The following is a 26,219-nucleotide window of genomic DNA, read 5'->3' on the forward strand; positions in this document are numbered from 1 at the left end:
GTTTTCACAGTGATACTGCCCCCTTCTGACGCGGGATCTGCTCATCCAGAATTTTGCAATTTCCTTGGCTTCTGTCAAATTCAGTTTGTGGGACTTTGAGGATTTAAAGCTCCACTTGATTTTTTTCTGTGTTCTTCCAAACAAGGCTTGCTATAAAGAGCTCCATTAATCTTGCATTTTAGAAACACACTTCACCCTGAGATGTTTGTTTTGTTGTACTTTATTCACATATGTTTTAATTTATTTACTACTGGTGGTGGTCTAGTTTAAGCCTTTGCACTCTTTAATTTAATTTATTTACTTGTAGAGCGCTGCAATCACCCCAGAGGGATATCAAGGCGCTAATAATGAATAGACTGGTTAGGCTGATGGGAGGGGTGAACACAGATGATTCTTAATATTTAGGGATCAGATGAGTCTTTAGTTTTTTCCGGAATGATAGATAGTTGGAGGTGAGCCGTAGATCCAAAGAGTTCGTTCCACTTCTTAGCCGCCAAATATTAGAAGGATCGCCCTCCGGTCCTAGCTTTCTTAATACGCATTGTTCTTGCCAGCGTTGGAGGGAATATAAAATTCGATTTTATCCTGGAGTATTTTTTGGCTGCTTTGGTACACTGCTTTATGTGCATGGCTGAGCAATTTAAATACTCCTCGTTGACGCATGGGTAACCAGTGCAGTTTCTTCATGCACATTGAGGCTGAGCTCAGCCTGCTTTGGTTGCAGACAAGTTTGGCACCAGTGTTTTGGAGTACCTGTAGCCTTGTGAACAGGAGCTCGGTCATGCCTACGAATAATGCATTCCCATATTCAAGCTGACTTATCAACAGGGCCTGCGGGACTGATCTCCGGCAGTCCAGCGGTATCCAAGGAAACAATCTTGCTAGTAATTTCAACATTGCAAAACTCTTACCACAAAGGATTCGCACATGGTCGTCTTGGAATTTTATAACGTCTGACAATGTGTTTTGGTAGCGCTCACTTCATTTCAAAGTAATTGAGCTGCAGGATGTCTGGTAGATCCTCCTTGAAAATTAGATGTTCGAGGCATATGAGCTGCAGATTAAACACTGAGCATAGCTCGCCACCTAGTGTTGGGCCCGGATGTTTGCAGTTGTTTTTGTCCTGAAAAGTCTTTGGAAGTCACGAGATAGGTGACTCCATCGGGCTCGGATGTGAGTCCCGCGCTCCGGGTTGGAACCGATTCTCCTTCGGCATGCAATCCTCCCCATTTTCGACGGTATTGTTTCGAACGCGTTTCCAATCAACGCTACTCTTCAACTTCGAAGTCTTTGATTCCGGTCGTCGACTAAGGCCTTCGGGCCTACCTAGTCCTCGTCTTCCAGCTCATGGAAAGGATGCCATTTTAGAAATGTCCTCAATGTGGGTCGAAGTTTCCCCACACCGATCTCCATGAGGTGTGCAACCTTTGCCTCTCACTGGAGCACAAGGCCAGAGACTGTTCCGCTTGTGCCTCCTTCTGCTCGAAGAAGACTATTCGAGACCAACGAGCTCGAAAAACAATGGCTCGCTCGTCCGCTTCGATCCCAGCTGACATCTTCCAAGAGGGCGTCGACGTGCCGGAACAGGAGCAAGAACATGGCGTTGGCAGCCACTCCGAGCCCGATGACTCTGACGTCGAGGACATCCCTTAGGCACAGTGGGCCGTGAGTACACACATCGACCCCGACCCTTCCTCGACAACCTCTAAAAGGCTTCGTCACACCCTCGCCTTCAGGCCTAGGTGCACACCGAGAAACTGTTTCCCATGCCTTTGAACTCTGCAAAAAAGCCTAAAAAGCCTTTAGGCGGCTCAGGCTCGAGTCAGCCTGCCCCGGTGCCGGCGCATAGCTACCGGCACCGAAAAAGAAGCCATCTTCTTCCTCAACGCCAGATGCTTCCACATATAAGCACTCTGCGCCGAAGACTGGCAACGACTCCTCGGCACCGAAACCACACTGATCCAAGCAAAAAATTGTCACCGAAAGTACCCGACTCCCATGCCTCAGAGCCGAAAAACACCTCTGAACCGAAAAAAGCACACGTTCACCGACCAAAGACACTGCAAAAGAACATGTTTCAAAGCCCAAAGATGCTACCAGTTCGGTGCCGAAAAAGCCTACGGAATGAAAGCCCTCAGGCTGAAGGATCTACTCCCACAGAGGAACTATTTCATCCAGATCCTACACAAAAGACTCTTGTAAAAGATCCCAAAACTGGTCGATTGACTCTTAGTTCTAACATTGCAACCTCTCCTCTAAGGATACCTTCTCCTCCTCTTCCCCCTACTCCTCCACCACCACCTCCCCTACCACATCACTCCCCTACACCATCTTCTACTCTATTAGAAGAGGATGATAACTGGGATGACACCTCTGATGACACAGGGGGTGGTGCAGATAATGAGCCACTAGATAATCCTAGTCCTCCTGGCTCACCTGACCCTTGGGATGATTATAGCACCCCAGACGTCCCTAACATCCCACAAGACCCCTCCAGGCCTTCCCCACCAGAGGACACTATGGGATTTAACCAACTTGCGATACAAAAGGGGATGATGGACGGAGCGTTTGAGCAAATCAAACACTCACCCCCAGTCAACTGATCTGGGTTTAATCCATCACCATTCTTTAGCTCACTCAGCCACCCCAGTTCAGACATGGCCATATGCAAATCAGTCTGACCCTGTGCCTCATGGGAACAGTGCAGCCCGAACTGCCAAGCCATGTCTTACCTGGACCGGAAACAAGCATCCTGGGACCGGTTTCGGATTCATAATCCTCATCAGCCAGGCTATCTTGAATCCAGTGGCCAAGTGAGCAAGGGACTCACGTCTGAGCATACCCTGCCAACTTAGGGCGAACAAAGCGATACAAAAGGGGATGATGGATGGAGCGTTTGAGCAAATCAAACACTCACCCCCAGTCAACTGATCTGGGTTTAATCTATCACCATTCTTTAGCTCACTCGGCCACCCCAGTTCAGACATGGCCATATGCAAATCAGTCTGACCCTGTGCCTCATGGGAACAGTCCAGCCCGAACTGCCAAGCCATGTCTTCCCTGGGCCGGAAATAAGCATCCTTGTTCGGGCTGGACTGTTCCATGAGGCACAGGGTCAAGGCTGATTTGCATATGGCCATGTCTGAACTGGGATGGTGTGGAGTGCAAAAAAACGATGGATTTGGGCCCAGATCTCTGTACTGGGGTGAATGTATGACATTGTTCTGCATTCTGTCCATCAATAATTGTTTTTGCATTTAACCAACTTGTCCATAGGGCTGCCCAATACCATGGGGATGACCTACATACTGACCCAGTAGAGGAAGATTTCCTTATTGATACCTTTGAAACCACACAAAGGTCCACCTCAGTTTTACCCATGCTTAAAGGGGTCATTAAGCATGCGTCCGAGGTCTTCAAAGATCCAGTTAGGGCTCGAATCATCAACCCCCGACTTGAGAAGAAGTATAAGGCTGCCCCCTCAGATCCAGCCTACATTAAAGGGCCTGCACCACTAGACTCCCTTGTAGTCTCCAACTCATGCAAAAGAGCAAATTTACAAACATCAGGCGAGGCTCCCCACCAGATAAATAGTCTAAGCTTCTTGACGCCTCAGGCAAAAGAACAGCGTCGAAGGCAGCAAACATATGGCGTATTGCCAATACTCAAGCACTACTAGCAAGATACGACAGGGCTCATTATGATGAGTTAGAATCCATAATGCAGCACCTTCCAGCTAAATACAAAAATAGGGCCAATGAGCTCATACAAGAGGGTAAAACCATCACCAATACCTCTATTCGTTGTGCCCTAGATGCAGCAGATACTGCTTCAAGGGCGATTAATACCAGTGTCCTTTTGCGTAGGCATGCCTGGCTACGCATTTCAGGTTTCAAACCTGAAGTACAAAGTGCCATCCTCAATCAACCCTTTGATGAGCGACACTTATTTGGGCCTAATGTGGACGTATCCCTTGAGAAAATGAAAAAGGATACGGACACAGCTAAATCTATGGGAGCCTTGCAGTCGCAAGCTCCCAGATGCTCCTTTTGTCGCTCATCCTACAGAAGCACCAGCAGAGGCTACTCCTCAGATAGTCCCTCTACTTCTTACAAACCCCCTACCCAATCCACCTACAGTAGGGTCTACCAAAGAGGGGGTTACAGGGGTAACAACCACAAAGGCAGAGGCAAAACTAACAACTCCCGCTCTGCCTCCACCCCTGCCCAATGACTTCCCTCCACTTCTCCCACCACATTCCACTCCAGTTGGGGGAAGACTACAAGAATTCCTTCCTACCTGGACCAACATCACAGCAGACAAGTGGGTGGTTGGTGCGACAAATAATTCAATGAGGTTACTGTCTCGAACAAACATCCACCCCCCCAAACATACCACCCAAACAACGCCCAATGTCACAAGAACTTCTGCTAAGGCAGGAGGTAATAGCCCTCCTACAAAAAAGCGCAATAGAACTAGTTCCACTACATCAACAAAACAAGGGAGTTTACTCCCTGTACTTTCTTATCTCAAAAAAGGACGTCTCTCTAAAGCATATTCTAGACCTCAGACCACTAAACCTGTACATACAATCAGACCACTTCCATATGGTCACACTCCAGCAGGTCCTTCCTCTCCTTTTACAAAACTACTTGTCACTATAGATCTAAAGGAAGCCTATTTCCACATTCACATTCAAACAGCTCACATAAAGTATCTCAGATTTGTATTGGACGGTCAGCACTATCAATTCAAGGTACTCCCAGTTCGAGGCATGTGAGCTGCTGAATTCATATCTGTGCATAGATCACCGCCTAATGTTTGGTCCGGATGATCGCACATTGTTGTCCTGGAAGAGTCTTCGAAGTATCACGAGATAGGTGGCTCCTTCCCTGGACTACAGTGCGCATGGGCATCAACTCCATCCCCAGATTGTTTATTTCAGCCATTGGGTTCGGATGCATATTGGTTCACTCAAGGTCGGAATCGATAAAAAAACTTTCTTTTTGGCCAAAAGGCCGTTAGTTTATCGTCAGTATTGTCTTGTGATTGGTGCCCAGTTCTGTTCCAGCTCAGTTCCCGAGCCGGACATCCAGAGGAGCCGTGTGGCTTTTCGGCACTGAAGGCCCTTTCGACGCCAGAGGCCTTATCGACGAACCATCATGGAAGGGAGCCCATTCAAAAGATGTCCCGTGTGCAACTCGAAATATCCTCACATCAACGTCCACCCGGTGTGCAACAAGTGCCTGTCGCCGGATCACGATGAAGCCAGCTGTATGGCTTGTTCTCGTTTCCGCTCCAAGAAGACGATTCGACTTCGACGCGCAGCGCGCAAGGAAGCCCAGCAGACGGCAACTGACCCGGTGAACATCTTCGATGCCGAGGACGATTAGGGAGCAGAGCGGGAGGTTCAAGAACACCTGTCTGATCCCGCATCGGAGATAGACTTCAGCTACGACGCTGATATTGAGATGGTCGATACTGAAGACGTCGACGAGGTAGGAGACGACGATGGGGCCTTTGGGGCCATGGAAAGTAGCTCAAGCGAGGAGCTAGGCCCACAAACTGATACTAGGGCCAAGACACTTCATAAGGCTCAGGTCGAGGGATCGCCACATGACCTTACCCAAGATCTTCCACTGGGTTCTACAGCCCCGCCTTCGGGCCCGGCTTCGGACACTTCTAAAGAGCCGCCGGTTGCCAAATCGAAACCGAAAGAGAAAGCTTTGGTGTCTACGCAACCCAAAGCACTAGAGGCGAAATCTAAACCGAAAGTGCGTATTGCTTTGGTCGGCTCGAAGTCCTCTGAACTATCGGCACCGACGAAGCATAAAGGGGTTATCGACCTGGTGCGATCGCTAAAGGGCGTCGAGCCAAAGACTGGCACGTTGAGGAGGATGCATTGCAGGGCCTTCAGTTCAGTTGTGTTCTTGCGGGTGGATTGCGCTGGGTCTGTGGTCTTGGCGGTGCTGCAGCGGTGACAGCTGAAGGGTCTATGGGTGTCGTACGGTGATGCTAGCTTGCAGTTGTTGTTGCGGCTTGGGTTGAGTGTGTGGAGTGCCGTTGTGTCATAGTGTTGGCAGTGCAGAGATCCTGGGTTCCTGGTGCAGGTCGCGGACGGGCGCAGACGGGCTTGCCTTTGGCCATTAAGTAGGGGTTGGGGAGGGCTGGACAGCTGGGAGGCGGGAGCCGGAAGGGTTGCTGGATTGGGCTGATCATGCTGGGGGGGGAGGGGCCGCAGGGGCAGCAGCGGCGTGGGAAAAAACGGGTGGAAAAAGGCAAAGAAAAGGGTCAAAAAGAGGGGGTTGAAGTGCTAATATGACAGCAAAAGTGCACGCAGAGTGGAGGAAAGACGCAGAGGAGAATGAAAGGGGGAGATTGAGATGAGGGTGAAAAAAACGAGTGAAAAACGGAGGAAAGACTCAGAATGAGAGTGAAGGGGGAGATGGATACGAGTGAAAAACGAGTGGAAAAAGAAGAGAAAAAGCAGAGCGAGAAAAAGGAGACAGAGGTCCACTGGACCACCAGGGATGAGGCGCAGGTAAATCCTGCGGGTGGAGGAGGGCCTCGAACACCAACACTCAAGAGTACAGGTAATAGTTATGGTTGGTGGATGTTACCAGGGATCACACAATTTGTCAGGACCCAATTTAGGGCTGTAGCACAAGCCAAAGCGGTGGTTTCACCCAGATACCACCTCTTCCAAAGCATTGATTTGTATGATTGGCTTTTTATGTAGATTTAGAGAGTGAATGATTACCCAAATCTAGTTGTGGATGTCATATACACAGCAAAGTAAGGTACTTGTGTGTGGTGTTATCATCTTTATTCAAAGATATGTGAAGAGACAAAGGAACAGCCAACAAGCGTGTTCTCCCAGGGGCCAGCAGGCCAGGGCTTTCTCAAGGCGGATCAATCTTGTGGTTGGTATTATTTATCTAATTAGATTATAGGTCGAGGTGACCGAAGCAAGCGTCTTCTGTGATGTGGGCTTTCTGCGTTCTGAGTAAGCTAAAGAGTGCAGGGGCTCAGGGGAAGCCCTCACTTAGTGGTGGAGCTGCGAGGGAGGGAGAGCAATTTCACTGACAATGAGGTAGTGAATCTCAGAGCTACATATGTACGAATATATCAATGTATGTGAAGTTGGTGCACAGAGTGCACTTCTGCTTTACTTAATGGTTCTTAAAATGGCAAGTACTGGTTGCATCTTGAAAGCAAAGTGTCCTTTGACTATGGCGGACGTTTGTTGTGACTCACCGCTATTATTTCCACTCCAAATAGGATTTCCTTTCCTGATTGAGGAATAAGTGGACATGAAGCCTGCACCATGTCAACATTGATTACATATCTATTTCTCAATCAACCCTTCCACCCATCTGTCTGTTCCCACCACCAGGTGGTGTGTGTGTTAATGTTATGTCTGGTCCCGATGGAATGGAGCGTGACTATTGGTTTGGCCGAAGATAAGTGCAATTCCACAGAGGAACTTAGGGTTGAATTGCCATAATCAATGTCACAAGTGATGAAAGCTTGCACATCATCTTTGTGAGTAGACCGGCATTGGAGGGGATTCGAAGTTCAGGAGATAAGATCAAAGAGATTGGGTCTTACAGAAAATTTCAATCTTCTCCACCTTGGGTTGCAGACAGTTCCCCTTCTATTTAGATAGGGAAATAGGGCCGAATTTGCATTTTATTTAAGAATGGTGTTCTGGGCTATGGTGACAATAAGCTGGATTTCGCCAGCATATGAGACTAATGTCAAGGCAAAAGATTGAATGACCATTGCCAAAGGGGGCATGTATACATTCTATAGTGTGTGGCTTAACGTGGACCTTTTCAGGACTCTGTACTGGAGGGATGTTAACATGGATGAGAACAGTGATGAAGAGACCGCTTGCGAGTGGGTATCACGGAAAGAGACAATCCAGTTAAAAGCATCACCGCACACACCAAAATTGTTGAAGATGTTTAGAGACAGATTGTAAAGAGAAGTGAGTGTATGTGGTGTTTGTATGTATATCTAGGTGTTTGGGCTTTTCCCTGTATGATGGCGTTTCTGCTCACCCATGATGTAACCACTTCACCGCTGATACTTTTTCCGTCTAGGTATCGCCTGGGGACACAGGCTGGGATGTTTTCAGTCTGGACTATCATGTTGATGGACCCATTGCAACGGTAAGACCATGCAATTTTGTGAAATTACCCCAAATTTGTCTTTTGAAAACTTCCGAGTAATTTGGTGGCCCTGTTTTCTTCACTGTTTTTTTTTTTTTTATTATGTTTTTGGTGCCTTTGATGCTCCTATTGTGTGAGTGCTTCAGCCAAACATTTAATTTCAATAAAATATTCATGAGTGCTAATGTGTTCTGTTATTTACAACTTTCAATATCAATGTGTTCTTTTATAAGCTCAGGAAAGTACTTAATACACTGTGTTCCATTATTCATAGACCACAGAGCTAATTTTGAATAATTTGAAGGGAGCTATAACGTGTGTTTAAAAAAAGTGTGCGATTTTACCATGTAAATAATTAATGCAGTTTGAATTCAATAGAACTGATATTAGAAAGTTGCTATGCTTTTGTTTAGGAACCTTTTACAAACTGGTAAGACATTTCCATGTAATTTTTATTTTTTAAACAAGTGGTAGAAGGAAAATCTTTTTCTCTGTATTGTTAAAATAGCACACACCCATCAACATACTGTTAGTTAATGCCTCGAATATCATTACTTGTTTTGTTGACTTCACTGATATTGTACAGCAGATTATTAAATTGCTTTTGATTTAAGAGACCTGACATTGCAGTAGTCTACACCATAGTAAAGACTCCCTGTAAGGGTTTAAAGTCAATGGAGTAATGTTTGCCTCCTAATATGTTGCCTTTCGCTCCAGCCTTTACATAGATTACATAGGAAAGTTAATCAAGTTCTTACTGTGCATTCCTTCCCTTGCTCTAGAAAGAGCCAGCAGCATGTGGAATTTCTTTGTTGGGCAATATACTGTCTTGCCGCAGTGAGTCTGACTCACATAGGGCTGCCACCTCAATCCCTCGAATTAACACTAGTCGGTATACAAGAAAGAAAGAAAGGCCATAATTTTTGACAAAAAATGATTTATAAAGCAAATATTTGTGGCAAGAGGCACCATGGGCCAGCTGTGGTCTTTTCCGGAGTTGGGACTTCTTCTTTTTGAGGTGCACGGGCTACAGAAACATGCAAGAATATTTGCTTAAGCTTGGAGGAATTAACACTTTTCGAGGTAGATATAAAAACATTTGTACAGATTGCAAGACAGGGCATTTTGGAGAGGAAGGACAGTATAGTTGAAAAGGGGCAAGCGAGATACAAGTCAGTTTGTTTACTCTCCTGAAAGTGGCGGCTAGTCTCAGCTAAAAGTGGAAATCGTTCGGAGAGTCTGGTTTCAGAATGAGAAGGCCTGTCCTGGAAATTCTTTACACTTGCCTTGTGGATAAACTGTTTCATCAGGTTTGTATTAATGGGTGAATAAGGTTTTTATCTTAAAAGTGTTGTTCCCTGGTAGAGGCACTGACGAGTGATTTGTGCAAGATTTCTACTTGATGGGTGGGAGAACTGGAGAGCCTTCAGGGTGGATATGTGGTCATGCTTGCTGTATCGAGTGATGAGACGTTCCGATGATTAGAAGCCATCCACAAGGGTTATGGTTTACTTAATGTCTCTTATCAGAATGCAATAGGATGATTGCTTCTCCTCTGGAGCACGGGCTCCAGGCTGGAAGGGAGATTTTCATGCTGTATTTAAGCTCTTGGTGTAATCATTCCATCTAAATTGTATAACCCTTCCGAAGCACTCTGAAATTCTCCAACATCTACTACCATGTGTGTGCTGGACATGCCCTCCTGTATATGCAACTCTTTCCCGTGATCAATCCTGCCTTGGTCCAGATGCTTATTAATATATAGTCTTGGATATCAGTCCAACACCTAAAACTGAAACAAACAAAACAGTTTCTTCTGATCTCCTCCGTCTTTGCCCTATTCCCTTTGCAGACCTGGCCCATCACTCTCTGGCTGTTTCTTTTCAAGCCATCTCCATCAGTGATTGTACTAAATCTCCTTCTGCTAAATTTATTTATTTATTTTATTTATTTATTTTTAATATTTATAAAGCGCTGCATATACCCGTAGGCGTCTTGGCGCTGAAAACCATTATAGACTCAGGAAATGTGAGGGGGTGAGCCAGTTAATTAAACAGATGTGGAGGGAGAAAAGAAAAACAAGATTAATGAGAGAACATCCAGGTTTTCAAAAGTTTACGGAACTGAAGAAGTGTGACACTTTGTCTGATGTTAAGAGGCAGGGTGTTCCAGAGTCTGGGGGCCGCCACCGGAAAGCGTCGGTCACCCCAGGTAACTGTTTTGGTGCGAGGGACGACCAGTTGGCTGAGGGTGGCTGATCGTAGAGCTCTTGTAGGTTTGTAATGTTGTAATTGGTCTTTTAGAAAATGTGGTCCTTGATTGTTGATTGTTTTAAATACAATGCAGAGGGATTTGAAATGAATTCTTTTTTGCACAGTGAGCCAGTGAAGATCTTTTATGTTTTTGGAGATGGATTCAAACTTTGTTTTGCCGGAAAGAAGGCGAGCTGCCGCATTTTGTATTGTTTGAAGTTTTGCAATTACTCTAGTTTGAGCATTGAGGAATAGCCCATTGCAATAGTCCAAGGATGAAAGGACAAGGGCAGAGACCAGTGTCTTGATGGCAGAGTCAGGGAGAAAAGGGCGTATTTTCCGGATCATTTTTAATTTCAAATGTGCTGTCGATACTGTTTTGTTGGCGTGGTTCATGAAATTTAGCCCATCATCAAAGATGACACCGAGGTTCCTAACCTTCGAGGTGGGAATGGGAGGAGTACCGAAGGTCTCTAGCCACCAACTGGTAGGCCAGGCTGGTAAGAGTGGACCAAAGATGAGTACCTCGGTTTTTTCCGAGTTTAGCTTTAGGCAGTTAGTAGCCATCCAGTCTCCTATATCTAGGAGCCCTTTCTTAAATTTTTCAGCTACTTGCTCTCCATCCCCTTTAATCGCCAACACTAGTTGGGTGTCGTCGGCGTAAGAAGTTAGGCTCATTCCGTGTGCTTTGATGGTCTTAGCAAGGTCCGACACATAAATGTTAAAAAGTGTCGGACTCAGGGATGAGCCTTGAGGAACTCCGCAAGGAGCAAAGAGTTGGGCTGATTGAAAGGGTCCCAGAATGACAGCCTGCGTTCTTTTGGCTAGGAAGGACGCAATTAGGTTTTTGGCAGTGTGGCAGATGCCAAATCCCTGGACACGGTCGACCAAGGTGTTGTGGCCGACCGTGTATGGCATATGTGTTGGAAATAAATCTGAACCTCCATGCTTTCATAAATTCCCTTGCCAGATGCTTACTATATGAAATAAGACTCCTCAAGTGATTACATCTATCATTCCTGAGGTTGATTTCAAATCTGTGGCACTCTCTCGCACTACTTTCTAGGACTGACTACTGCAAAGCAACACCCGAACCCTCTGAATGCTACCCTTCTTGCAGCACCAAGGTTCCTTTCGGGAACCAGAAGTTCTAACCATTATGAAACCACTTCCCATTGAAACTAGGTGCCTCTTTAACCTTGCCTGGATAATACATACAATGTTTAATTCTGGAACTCTACAGTGACAGGTCCACACACTCACCATCTGAGGTACATTCTGAGCTCAGATAAGCTGCGTCCTGAATCCCTTTCCTTCAAAAAATAGGAATACTTAAGCATTCCCAGGGGGCGCACTGATGGTAAAAATCTTTGCTTCATCAATTGGAACCAATCTCTCAAATGGGTCCTTCAAAATGAGGCTAAAATGCATTCTGTTTCAGTGGAATTGTCCTACGCAGGATCCCTGGGCACTGTTTACTAAATATATGTAACTCACTTTTCTTTACATTGTTGCTTTGTTCTACTTGTCATTTTTTTTATTTTATTATTGTCACTGTTTACGTACGATACCCCATTAGTTGGCAAAGTCATCTATGGTGGTTATTTGGAGCAGGGGGAGGATTTGATCATTTTACCGTCAGGGATGGAAGTTGATTTGTTGTAAGGATGTGTAATTAATATCCATGTAGGGGAAGAGAATAGTCAAAGATGGGGAGTTGATGTCAGGGACGCAGTTGCTGATCCTATGGAGTTGCTTTAGGGGATTGTAGGAAGTAGACTTTGTCTTTAATTAAGAAGCTGAAACTGAGCCAAATGGGGTGTTGGCATTAGAATATGTTTCAGGTGATGATTTGGAGAGATCAGTGTTGTGACAGACATTTGTTTTGTTCATAGTGAAGTGATTTTAGTGGGTTTTTGAATACTGTGCAGGATTAGACAGTTGGAATGGGTGCACACCGTTATTGACTGCTTTGAACATTAATTTATCGTTTTTTTATTAGAGGTCTTGATGTAGAATCCATATTTGGCCTTGCATTTGTTTAGTTTGTGTGTATTGCATGTATTTTTCGTTTACAGTTAATTGGGCCAGTAGGTCTTTCTAAGCGTTCTTATGTTTTTGCTGGTATGAGATCGTATGTAGACCAAGAAGATTTGAGTTTTTGTTTCTCCTTGGTTCAAGCAGATGTGTGAATGTCATGAAGGACTGGGTGAGTGGAATTGCAGTTGAGGACATTCACCATATCTGCAGCTTGGGTGAGGTTGTTTTATGCTCTGGGCCTGTTCTGTGAAATCATTGGGGACATTACTGAAGGATCTAATGGTTATTGTTGATATGGGCTATTCTTCTGTAGAAGTTTATATGTAGCACTATAAAAAGGCAGTACCTGGTGAAGTCTAATGAGCGGGTTAAAGGTGGGAGAAAGGAGGACTTGATGAAGATTGTGGTTTTCCATGAGAAGTGAAGCTTAGTGAGGAGGAGTGATCTAGAAAGGTTGCTTCACTTATAGAAAGTTGGAGTGTGTTTAGTGCTTTGGAAGTTATGACATTGAAGTTACTTAGATGTTGTCACAGTTGGAGATGAGTTGAGGTTATAGAAGGCAAAATATTTTTTCAGTGAAGGTGAAAGGTAATGGAACTGGTGGAGGAAAGTGAAAAGCATCACCCAAGGCACCAAATGATGATGGCTGCTTTGTACATAGTCCTACATTCAGGATCAGTACACTGTGGTTTCTTCTTTTCCACAAAAGAAATACCACCTTTTATTTTTTATTTTTTTATTGAACAGAGCAATAGGTAGCCAAAGGTACAAAACATATTTCACTTTAAATTTCAATATCAATACATTTCAATAAACCTTAAAATATCAGACAAGAGATAAAAAGATAAAAGGGAGCAAGATTAATCGAGATAGAAGAAAAGCCAAAAACATCATTAAAACTTTCAGGACATTATGTGCAAAACTTACAATTTATAAAGTGCATCTGCCAAAGTGCAAAACAGCAATAAAGTGCTACTGCAAAGTGCAAAAAGTACAATAAATTGCAATCTTGAAAGTGCTTAGTGCAATCTAGTGCAAAACTGCAAAAAGTGCTGATAAAGTGCAAATGTCCATAAATGTCCTTAAAAAAAAAACTGTGACATTCATGGATGAAAAGGCTGTTAATGGTAGAAAAAAAACTTATATCGTATACTCTCAATTTTCTTCTCGAATAATACTCCTTTCAATTGTTCTAGATTCCCAAAACATTTCCAATTCATTTCAAATCTCCCAATAGTTCCCACTCTGCCAGCATAAGCCTTTTCAAAAAGGCAGGTTCTCCTCATTGTATTAAACCATTTTAAGTGTGATGGGATCTCCCGAGATTTCCAGTTTTGAAGTATTAAAGAACGAGCAACAGTGCAAGATATAAATATAAGTACTTCTTCAGCTTTATTGAACCCACTCCTATCTTTGCATATACAGAATAGGGCCACTTCTGCAACTGGCAGAAAAGATTTCCCCATGTCCTGTTCTATATCTGCAAATATCTCCTTCCAAAAAGATTCTAGCTGCGGGCAAGCGAAGAAAATATGGTGCCATCCTCCTTGTCCACTTGCCATACATCTGAAACACTTATTATCAACTTCAGGGTACATCTTCTCTAGAGCCTCCGGTGTATAATACGCTAGCCAGCGAGATAAAAAGGACATCCTCTTATAATTGGCTGCACGTAAAGATTTATTTCCCAACTGACAGAGTATCCCAATCCTTCGAAGAAAAAGTACATTGAGTCGAGAGGCTTATTTTCTCAAGATGTCTGTCTACTAGCATGGTTTGTCCAGAGCAATGAAGCATCTTGTACCAATATCCTATACCTTTATTTTTTTCCTCCGAACAGGGCTGTTAACATGGCATTAGGAGAATTAAGCAGGCCACTTATCTCGTTTCTGATGAAGTAAACGATCTGCATATAATCAAAAAAAGTCGGACGCCTGGGATTATTCGTTCTAGCAACCACCTCCTGCCAAATAATTACCCTGTTTTGAACTATCAAATGTCTCAACTCACGAAGCCCGTAAAGTTCCCAATTTTTTATATGATTCAAACTTACTAGGAGGCCTATTTGAGTACATTCAATTAAACTTAAATAATGGGAGTCATCGGTGCCATATTTTTTAAAAAGGAGCGACAGTCTTGAGGCATACTCTCTAGCGTCTTGTATCTTGACCTCTTTGGGAGCTTTGCAGTTTTAAAAAAAAAATGGAATTTGAGAACCTTCCTCTTGTAACATCTTTTATAAGAAAAAAATTATCTCTTGTCTGATTAACCCTCAATAATCCTGCCAATATATCAAAAAATGCAGCTTCATAGTAGGTCCTTAAATGGGGTAGAGTTAAACCTCCTTGATCAACTGTAAGTTGTATCACTGGCATCTTAACTCTCGAAGCTTTATTGCCCCAAATAAAACCTCTCAGCATTGTTTCCAGCTCTTTAAAAAAAACTAAATTAACTTTAATGGGAACATTGCTGAACAGAAATATAAGCAGGGGCAGCACTGACATTTTAGTCAATGATACCCTACCTATAACTGATAATGGAAGCAAAAGCCATTGATCTAAAAGGTTCCGAATTTTATTCTCCATTCTAGTGTAATTCATGGAAAAAAGCTAATCATATTTGGAAGTTACGAAAATACCCAGGTATCTAATTGGGTCACTTCTTGCAGCTTGGACCTGCAAATAAATATGGAGAAAATGCAGATCGGTATTTAAAGCAAAGACCTCAGTTTTTTTGGCATTTATTTTATAGCCCCCTATCTTTTCAATGTCCTTAAACTCTCTCATTAAATTCTCTATTTTCTTTTTTAGGTGTTAAATAAAGGATAATGTCATCGGCAAACAACTTTAGTTTAGACATACCGATGATAGGGGGCTGAATAGCCACATTGTTCCTGATCTTTACCACTAGAGGCTCAATAAAGAAAGTAAAGAGCAACGGGGACAACGGGCAGCCCTGCCTTGTTCCCGATTTACCTTAATCTTCCCAACCTGTTTGGCATTAATTATTACTTGAGCCGATGCTCCCTCATAGATATTATGCAGCATCTTAATAATTGAGGCCGGGAATCCAAATTGACCCAGAGAATAAAACAATGCTGCACAATTGACCAAGTCAAATGCCTTCTCTGCGTCAATCATTAAAATACAGACTGGAGTCGAATTTATATTAAAATAGTCCAATGCCTGGATTAGGAACTCGGTGTTTGCTGCCATATAACGTCCTGCAATAAACACAGTCTGATCTTGATGGATAACTTCCTGGGCTGCAAACACAAATCTTTCCGCCCATATTTTCATGAGGATTTTATAATCCGAATTTAATAAGCTAATTGGCCTATATGAATTAACGTTTTTTAATTTTTGTCTTTTTTAACAAAACATATAATTGTGGATTCCTTAAACTGCACAGGGACATGCCCACCTAATCTAATATAATTAAATAACTTTTTCATGGGAGTTACTAAAAAACCTTGTAAAATTCAATTGGGAATCCATCCTGGCCGGAAGCCTTTGCCCCTGATGTTGCCTTTATACATTCTTGTATTTCAGAGGTACTTATTTCAAGCCCGATGTGGTTACCCCGATTTTCAGAGATTCTGGGGATCTCTATATTTGCAGAGTATTCCTGGATCGTTACTTCCTCTACCTGATATTCCGTAGAGTACATTTTTTCAAAATGGTCCAGGAAGATCCTAGAGATCTTATCATCCTCCACCAGTCCACTCTGAGGGTCACGGATTTTCACTATCACAGACTCCTGCTTCTTTCTCGTAGAGTTAGCCAGTAATTTTCTCACCAACTGGCTGTCTTCGTAGATCTTTTGTTGGAAGGCTTTCAAGCTATTTATCTCTTCCACAATGAAAAAATCCCGTAAAAAAGCTTTAGCCTGTTCTAATTGACTCGAGTGTTGTTGGAACTGTAGAGCATATTCCTTCTCTACGGGTGACTGAAGCTTAGATATTTTTAGCTTTCCTTCATTCGCCTGGGCACTGGTATACGCAATGATCTGCGCGCGTGCTGCTGCTTTAAATCCGCCCCAAACTGAAAAGGGTTCAGCTGCATTATCATTCATTTCAAAGAATTGTGTAATCCAATACCACCTTCAATGTGTTCCTGGACATGCAGTTACTTTCTTGCAAGTTGTTCAGGCTTTAGAGCTCAATGTATTATTCTTATTGTGTACAGTACTTGTAGTGAAGAACCTGCTTTTGTGTTTTGCTTATTTAGGGCAAACTCCAAGGCAGGGCACGATCTCAGTGTAAATAAAATAAGTTCAGGCAGAGCCAGTTTAAGACTTTTGAGAGCTCTAAGCAAAGTGACATTTTGTTTTCACACCATCTTGGAAGTGGGGGTGCCACAGTTGGTTAAAATACTAGATGTGTAGTTGGCATTTTTGTGCCAGTGATTTACTAAACAGAGAAACATTAGGTATCTTGACCACCCCCTGACCATCTTGAATGGAAACCCAATGTGTATATCTTAAAATAGAAACATACATATATACGAATAGTAGTCTGCCAGTAGCACCCATCATCACTGCTTGTATTCGGAGACGCAGCACAGGCTATAGTACACTTAGAAATTCCCTCCCCTCAATGAAGGAGGGCACTAGTCATACTCATGCCAAATTCCATGAGGACTTCTGATGTAAAACAGGCAAAATGTGTACCATAGTGGTGGTGATCAAGGTTAACTAATGAAGATAGGGAGGGTTGACTAAACCGAATCGGAGGATACTAGTGTTGGAGGTATGAGCAATTGTCCATTTCAAAAAGCTGGAAAGTAGAGTGTAACTGCGGTTAGTGTGAGGGGAGAAGCGGAAAGTAAACGCCCCTGCTTTGAATCATACATAGAATCATACATAGAAAACCCTTAAAATAGTGATGTGACATCTATCGATCCTAGTGTTGCTCAAATATGAATTTACCTTGAATAAATTAAAAGACAAGAGGTGGCAAAACATGAACAAGTTGGTTTTATTAAATGCAACGGCCGGTGAGTGAGTCAACAGAGTTGCGTCTGAAGAAAAACTCTCATTGTACAAAGTTTTGGCCAACACACTATGCATCTTGTGAGGTACAATAAAACAATTCTGCATTCTTGGAAAATAATCTCAGTCATAAATAATAATTTTGGTCTTCTGATAAGGGGGCAGATGGCTCTCAGCCTCGGGGAGAGCTAGTGTGGACCATTGTGTGTATGTGTGTCCAGATGTCTAGTGTGGGGAACGTGTGATCGCTATGTGTGGTGTGCATTTCGTCTTGATTGGCTAAGTGTTTCTATCTGCTCCTGACATGAGCTTTGTGGTATTTTTGGGGAACATGAACCTCTGACCAAATGTGTTTTATTAGGGTCAAAGTCCTCTGACCTGTTTGTGGTGCAACTGCCAGTCTGAGGGATCGATCAGGGTTTTCCCAGTGTGCTTGCTTGTCTCTGGACTAAGCTAGACCACCTGTGACATGTCACTCAATACCATGGGTTGGGGTGGGAGGTCACCTTGGGGGTATCCTAAAGCAATGATTCAAGTTCGCTAGAACTCCTATGAATAATGTGGCAGCCATTTATATTTTTACAGACACCCTCAATATTATGCATACAGTTGTTACAGCATACATTGATATTGTCTTTACTGATTTTGACATTGTTATGCATATCTAGATCATGGCGTACATTGATATAGTTTCAACTGGTATCAACATTGTTACGCATGCATGTATTATGACATACATTGACATTGTATCTACTGGTATCGACACTGTTGTGCAGACATAGGTATGGTATTCATTGACATTGCATTTATGGGTATTGACATTGTTATGAAGGCATAGGTTATGGCATACGTTCAAATTGGTTTAATTAGTATTGCCGTTGTCTGCCTGCACACATCCTGGTTTACATAGAGTACTAATGCCTTCAGTCTAGGGCGCTCGGAGAGTGCTTATGCAGTTTGTGAGTGTATAGTTCACTGAGATTCCTGCAGATGACTCTTGTACTTCTCTGGCTCCCAAGTCCTCGATCAACCACTTTTGGCACCAGCAGGAGCCTGTTTCCATTGCCTCCCCAGTGCCTGCACCAATATCGATACTTTTTCTTTTTCAGGGACTTCTCCCCGACTCTTTTCTCCATCTTCATTAGGTACTCTTGCTGGTTTGTGGCAATGCAAAACTGCAGCTTTAGGCACATCTACAGTTGAGAGTTCTTGCTGGTATGCTAGTGATGCTTTTGTTTCCTTGGGTGACCTCCGCTTTCAACCTATCTAAGGAGAGTCTCTTGATTAATTAATGTTATTCCAATCACTCTTTGGTAAATGCATTGGCCTGCCTGGATGAACAATCAGTGTCCCTTTACAAGCTGTCTGTGGCAGTATTCCCAGAGGCTATCACTCCTGGCAACTTGAATTGTCTGGTGTTTCAGGATCTAAAATTACCAGGTCCAGAAACATCAGACCCTGATTTATTGAGTAAAACCACTGCTGGAGAGATGCACAGGTTTCAGGCAGATGCATATTCCGGCCCCTACCAACTCCCTCCCGCATCATATTAGGAGCTCACTTCTCCCCTCCTGCCAGGCCAGATCTTGGTATGGCCACAAATCTCGTCCTTTATATGGGACTATCTTTCCACTTCAGGTGTTGGGTAGAAAACAGACAGTTTTCTTTTAGCTAACCCTCACCCACCAGTGTGGCGGCATGCTTCATCATTGGGTTCTTCCCGTTCCGATGTTGAACGGGGCGTGCTGCCACCAACGGGTTACATGGGAGCACTTTTGATTGTATACTATAAAGGAAAGAGACAAATAGGAGTGGGGGAGCATGAGAGCAGCTAAGGATTGGCCACAGGGCAGTCTGGGAGCTTGTGCCTGCCTGTAGAGGAGAGGAGCAGAAGAGCACGATCCTGGAGGGTGACAGGTAAGTTATTTTTAAAAACATTTATTTAAAAAAAACATTTTTTATTTCTCCTTTGCAAATGTGAAATTTGCATGAGATTCGGGGTAGAAAAATATGGCTGAATCCACACAAGCCGCACCTCCCTGGATTTCCCCAGGTGTGTAGTTTTCAGAAATGTTTCGATTTGGTAGGTTTCCCTTGATGGCCACGGAGCCCTGGACCAAAAATGCAGATGCCCCCCCTTGCAAAACCAGGTCGTTTTGTGATCAATAATTTTCAAGTCTTCCCAGTACTTTTTGGGCAATTTCCTGTCACAGGCATTGGGTCTACCCGTTCAAGTGAGGTACCATTTTTAACTGGCAACTTGGGGTAATGTTGGGTGGGTGGTTTGTGACTCCCCACCGATTCCAGAAATGTTTTGTTTTTGGACAAAGTTTGAGGTTTGCAAGGGATTCTGTGTAACAGAACATGGTGAGATCCACACAAGTCACCCTATCCTGGATTCCCCTTAGTGTCTAGTTTAAAAAAATGTACAGGTTTGCTAGGAGTTCCTTGGTGCCGGCTGAGGTTCGGTCCCAAATCCACATTTAGGCACATTGCAAAATCAAGGGTCGCTTTTCTGTGGGAAAATGTGATGAGTCTATGTTGCGTTTTGGGCTGTTTCCTGTTGCGGACTCTAGGCGTACCCACACAAGTGAGGTCAATTTTTATGGGGAGACTTTGGGGAATGCTGGGTGAGTTGAAGTTTGTAGCTCCCCGCAGATTTCAGAACTTTCCATCACAGAAATGTGAGGAAAATGTGATTTATTTTTTGGCAATGTTTGAGGTTTGCAAGATATTCTGGGTATCAGAACCTGGTGAGAGCCACACAAGTCATGCTATCCTGGATTCCCCTGGGTGTCTAGTTTTCAAAATGTAAAGGTTTGCTGGGTTTCTCTAGGTGCCAGCTGAGCTAGGGTCCAAAATCCACAGCTAGGCACATTACAGGAAAGGGTCAGTTTTCACTGGAAAAATGCGATGTGTCCCTGTTGTGTTTTGGACCATTTCCTGTCGCAGACACTAGGCCTACCCTCACAAGTGAGGTAACATTTTTATCGGGAGACTTAAGTCAATGCAGAATAGTAGAACACATTTTTCTATGCATTTCTGCTTTCCAAATGGAAGACCATGTGTAAAAAAGAAGTCATTTTGAAAAATGCCCTCTAATTCACATGCTAGTATGGGTACCCACAAATTCGGAGATGTGCAAATAAACACTGCTTCTAAACTCCATATTTTGTTCACATTTCGGAAATACAAAGGTTTCCTTGATACCTATTTTTCACTGTTTATATTTCACCACATTAATTGCTGTATACCTGATACACAATGAAAAACCATTGCAAGGTGCAGCTCTGTTGGCTCTAGGCACCTAGGGATCTTGGTGAGCCTACAAATCCTATATATCCCCTCAACCAGAAGGGTGTAGTGGACGTAACAGTATATTGCTATCAAAGATGCGATACTTCGAAATAATTACAGGTGAAAACATAGACACAAATGGCTATTTTTTCCAACTCCATTTCATTATATTTTTAGAATGTTAGTTTCTATAGGAAAATCTTGAAGGATCTATATAAATGACCCCTTGCTGAATTCAGAATGTCTACTTTTCAGAAATGTATAGCTTTTTGGGCTCCTTTGTTCGTTTCACACCCATTTGTACCACTATCTGGAAGGAGGTTTAAAGCACAAAAAATAGGCGATGTCCCAGCAAAATGCCCAAACTGTTTGGAAAATGTGGTTATCTAAAACAAGTCTGCCTGTTCCTGAAAAGCTGGGAAGATAGTGATTTTAGCACAGCAAACCCTTCGTTGACACCATTTGTAGGAAAATAACAGACATTTCCTTCTGTAGCACTTTTTTTCAATTTACAAAGAAATGCTGTATTTTGGCTAATTCCTCTGCCCCCTCCCGAGGAATCCACAAACACTGTGTACCTTTAGAATCCTCAGGATGTTAGAAGAAAAGGATCCAAATTTGGCATATATCTTATGTGGACAAAAAGTTACAGGGTCCTAAATGCGAACTACCCCAAATATCAAGAAAAGACTTAGCACACTACACCTAGTAGCAGAGGGGTTAATGGACGTCTGTGGTTGATAGCCTCGGAAAACGGGCTGGAAATCCACTATTTGCAGTGGTTTTCACCTAGTTTTTTCTGCCAGTGTGTGAGTTGGCAAGTCTGTAAGTGTATATGAATTAACATGAGTAATAATTTATATTCACCATGTACTTTCCAAAGAGAAAATGCACATGCTCCTGTTTTGAAATTTTTTTTTTTACATCTTAAAACCCTCTCTGTTTTACAGCAACAGCTTCCCTAGTGAAACTGTTCCCTTTTGTTTCAAGTAAGGGCTGCCTTCTGCTCACATTGGAATTAGTTATAGGCAATACCTTCGTATGTTTACACCAAGATTCACCTTAAATGTAAGTCTACCTCTGTTGTTGCTCCTGACACCACCATTCCTGCACTTTTCCTGGCATCCAACTGTTTCAGTGAAGGAGGAGTGCCTGAGGTGCACGAAGAGCAGTGGTGTCCAGTGTGTGTCAGGTGAGCTGAGGCAGATTCGTCTGCGGCGAGATACCTCAAAAAGGCGTTCTATTTGAAAGGCTGGCAAATGTCTTTGGCATACTGGTTTTTCAGAGGTATCAACCAGTAGGGGAGTCTTCGTGTAGATAAGTCGAACCATGATCTCCTCTTGACCTTCTTGTGACGGAGGCTCCAGTCTCCTTACGTTCCCCTGGTATCCACCTCCTTTCTCTCGCTGTCCACCATGACTGCAGGATGTCAGGACACCGAAAAGTGCATGTAAGAGAGCTGGCGTCTAGGACCGATGTAGCCTCAGAGCTGCCCAGGTAGGCCTGAATACAGGAGGATGGCTGCACAGGCCAGTTGAACTGCATATCTGCAAGAGCTTTGCTAGAGCTTGTCACATTTCTGGCAGTGCATGACTGACCCCACCGAAGAAGAATATGTATTCAAATTACTGATCTCAGTGATTAAAATAATTATTCAAGCATTGATTAGGATATATCCGATATAAATCATCTTTATTCGATCACAGTCATGATCATAAAAAAGAACAATCAAATACATAAAAGCAAACAAATTAAAACATTCCAGACATCCTAAAAATGACATGAATACCGTCACTTTGCCGCTTGATGGAAGTAGGCAGGACAAGAGGTCATATTGTTACACAATCATAGCACTCCTCTGTCTAATGGCCCTTTGAATAAAAGTTGCCGTTAAATGAGCAATCCACGGGTTTGGCAGTGACAATAATGAAATAAAAGCTGCTCTGGTAAGGTGACTCTTTGCTTATTTTAAAAACTACACAAAGTGAAACCTTCTTTAAAAAAAAAAGGATTTTTTGCAAAAGAACATAAAATGCAGAGGGCTTTGGGTCGAAAGACCATTACATGGGCAGAGAGGTAAGCTCTTGAAATAGGGACCCCGGATCACAAAGCCACCAATAAGAGAACAGTGCCAAGCCTAAACCTCACCAGCAAAAACAGATGACTTTAATTCGCCACCCACTGACCACATTAAGTATGGGGCCATATTAGGGTTAGTCGGGATCTCCTGATATGCTTGGGCTCTTAGTTATTAACCTCCCTTTTGTAGCCGATCTTCTCCACAGTGGGATAAAAACGTGGTCTTCAGTGTGGCAGCGAAGCTTGCTTTCAGACAGCTCGAAGGGAAGTTTGAAGTATATACTTTAACCACGGACTATCGATGCAGCGGTCCAGTTGCAAACAGTCGGGAGCAGACAGTCCTTAACAGGGCTATCCTTGCAGAGTCGATATTCAAAGCCACAGTAACAGGGGTTGCAGTTTTATAAAATCTTTAATATATCCCTGCCCTGCCTTTACCCCATATGAAGCAACCGCAAAACACTTGTCCTGTAGATGGCTATAAGTTCCTTGACAGGGCTCCGTCCCAGTCTACTGGCAAAGTTAAACACGGTCTCCATTTTTTAAAAGGTGGCAACTCTACTAATCTTCAATGATCTCCATGTAAGATGGTTGTCAAAGAGAACCCCTATATAAGTGATTTTAGGGACAGCACATGCACTGTGTTCAATGTGAAGGCAGGGTTTTCTTTCCTTTTTGCCCCATAAACCATTAAATGGGGTTTTGGCTGGTTCACCACTAAATCAAGACTTGTCATGTATTTACAGACAGTTCACAAAGCACTGAAGCCCATTTTCTGTCCTGCGACCAAGACTGTGTTGTCCGCATAGATTAAAGCTGGGACGCTACACCCACCTACCCTCCGGCAGTTGTCCCAAGGTTCACGAGCTACTTCTTCAACCCATTAATGTACAGAGAAAACCGGAACGGGCCATTACACTGCCCTGTCTCACCCACCCGGCCAAATTGATTAGGAGAAAGATTACCACCTGAAGAAGGGCATCTGCGTGCCTGAAAATTATTTGAAGTTTTATTATAGTAAATATTCAAATATACTGGTTTAATTACAGACTTATTAAGTAGAGATATTTAATTTGAACTTATTGAATAAAGACACCGAACAAATGTTATGTTAGATGGGAATTTATGTAAGCGCACGTTCACCTACAGGTCTCTTGGCACTGATGAGTTTGAGCAGAAGGAGAGCAGATAGAGGATCAGTTATAGGCCTGAGAGAATAGCCAGGTTTTTACATATTTCTTAAATCTCATGTAGTCAGCCTCCAGCCTAATAGACGTAGGCAGCGAATTCCAGAACTTCGGGCCCAGATAGGAAAACTGGGTCCCTCCAATGCGTTTCCGTCTAAATCTGGGCACCGTCAAAAGATTCAGGTGTCTCGATCTCAGATTACGTTGAGGCAAGTGCTTACTGATGCACGATTTGATGAAACTAGGACCGGTTTCTTAAGTGGCTTTAAAAAGGATGCAGCCAATCTTAAACATCACCTGCTGCTCCATTGGAAGCCAGTGGAGGTCTTTAAGTAGCTGGGTAATGTGACATCTTCTGTCCTTAAGATGGATGATTCTAGCAGCTTGATTCTGAATCATCTGGAGACGATGTCTCTGATATAATAATGGGATGCCAAGGTAGAGGGCATTTCCATAATCCCTAGAAAGGATGAGGGCAATCACAATTTGAATACTGGCCTCTTTACTAAAAAAGCATCTGATCTTGCTCAGTTTACGAAGTTGGACAAAACAGGCCGAAGTAACTGCGCTAACTTGGACGTTCATCGAGAAGTCAGAGTCAATGTGGAGACCCAGACTCTTAATTACTGGTTTGGGGATAGGGGCTGCCTCTAACTCAGGTGGCTTGTAGGAAGGTGCCAATGAGTGATTTCGTTGCTCGGGATGATCATCTCGGTTTTTCCAGACTTGAGCTTTAGTTGATTCTTATCCATCCAAGTTTTTCTATACAAGATAGAGCTCCTAACAATCTTTGCTATCAATGGAGTTCTCCATAGTAAAGATCAGCTGCATGTCGTCAGCGTAGTTAAAGATCTTTACCACCATCTGCCGGAGACTTGAGATTAGCGGACGTATGTAAATATTAAAGAGGATCGGCAAAAGGTAGGAGCCCTGTGGGACGCCACACTGTTTTTTGTGGCTCTCTAAAAAGGACTCAAACCAATCCAATGCCGAGCCCCCAAGACAAGCTGCGGCAATACTTTCAAACAAAAATTTTTGTGGTTCAGTGTCGAATGCCGCAGACAAGTCTAGGAGGATCAGAGCCTGAGTGTGGTCAATGTCAGCCTGTCCTTGAAGATCGTCCATTACTGACATGATCACAGATTCAGTGGAATGAGCAGGGCGAAACCCTGCCTGGTGGGTATTCAGAAACTTGGATGCTTCTAAAAAAAGAACTGAGGCAGGATGCCACATGAGTTTCCAGTAATGTTGCTGGAAACTTAAGCAATGATATAGGCCTGTAATTTCCCAACTTTTTTGGATCTAAATCCTGTTATTTTTAAGTGGAATAACTACTGCTTCCTTAAAAGGTGATGGTACAGTTCCCTGAGACCGGGAGAGATTGAGAAACTCAAGAAAGTTATCAGGGAAGGCAGATTGCTTTCTTTATATTAATGGGGCATTCCTCCTTAGGGGAGACCGATTTGACCTTCACTACCAATTTCAATGTAAAATATCATGGAAACAATGTATAAGAGAATTGGTGATACCTAAAATAAAACCGATTTAAACTTAAGGCATCACATTTTGTACAGTATGCGCTGCACAGTGGACAAGGCATGGGAGTGTGCATTGCAGGGGGCTAATGACTACAGCACGCTCAGTTTTTCTGGCCTCCTGGAGGCTACAGCGAAGTGTTTTGGTGCCACTGGTTTGATAGTCGATCACTGACTGGCCATCTGCCCCTTCACTCAAAGCGAGTCAACAGACTACCGCGATTTAAAGAGCAGACCCAGAAAGAGTATGAATCCTTGGCGCCTGATGGACCAGCCCTCCAAATACAATGTGGGATTCACAACTACTTTATGTACAGGCATAGAAAAAGATGCCCAACAAAGTAATTGCAAACCCTTTCTTTGGTGGAAAATAAAAATAAAGAGACAGGTACATTTTGACTCGCAGTATAATACAATTGACCAAATCCTACAAACTGTTGTGAATAAAACCGGCATTGCCAAAGCCATTAGGTCAGGGCTACTTTAGGTAAATATTTTCTTTGTAATGGCTATAAATGGTCAAGAACATGGGTTTATGGCAGTTGGCGGTCTGTGTGTTGCAGTTGTGGTAAGGAAATTGTGTATTGTATGCAACATTAGTTAATGGAATCAAGTGGAATCACTAGGGACTTGGGGTCATAAAGTATTTATAAAGACAAT

The 26,219-nt window shown here is 43.3% G+C and overlaps 1 protein-coding gene across 1 annotated transcript in view; it reads left to right on the top strand.

Moving 5' to 3' along the window:
• TUBGCP3 (tubulin gamma complex component 3) overlaps positions 1-26,219 on the top strand; it is a 418,028-nt gene that overhangs the window by 319,791 nt on the left and 72,018 nt on the right. Inside the window, exon 16 of the mRNA XM_086934339.1 lies at positions 8,109-8,177. Within this exon, the coding sequence (XP_086790465.1) occupies positions 8,109-8,177 (69 nt within the window). The remainder of the gene's footprint in view (positions 1-8,108; positions 8,178-26,219) is intronic.

This window comes from Lissotriton vulgaris, chromosome 8, assembly GCF_964263255.1.
Source record: "Lissotriton vulgaris chromosome 8, aLisVul1.2, whole genome shotgun sequence".
In the NCBI taxonomy this organism is placed as follows: Eukaryota; Metazoa; Chordata; class Amphibia; order Caudata; family Salamandridae; genus Lissotriton; species Lissotriton vulgaris.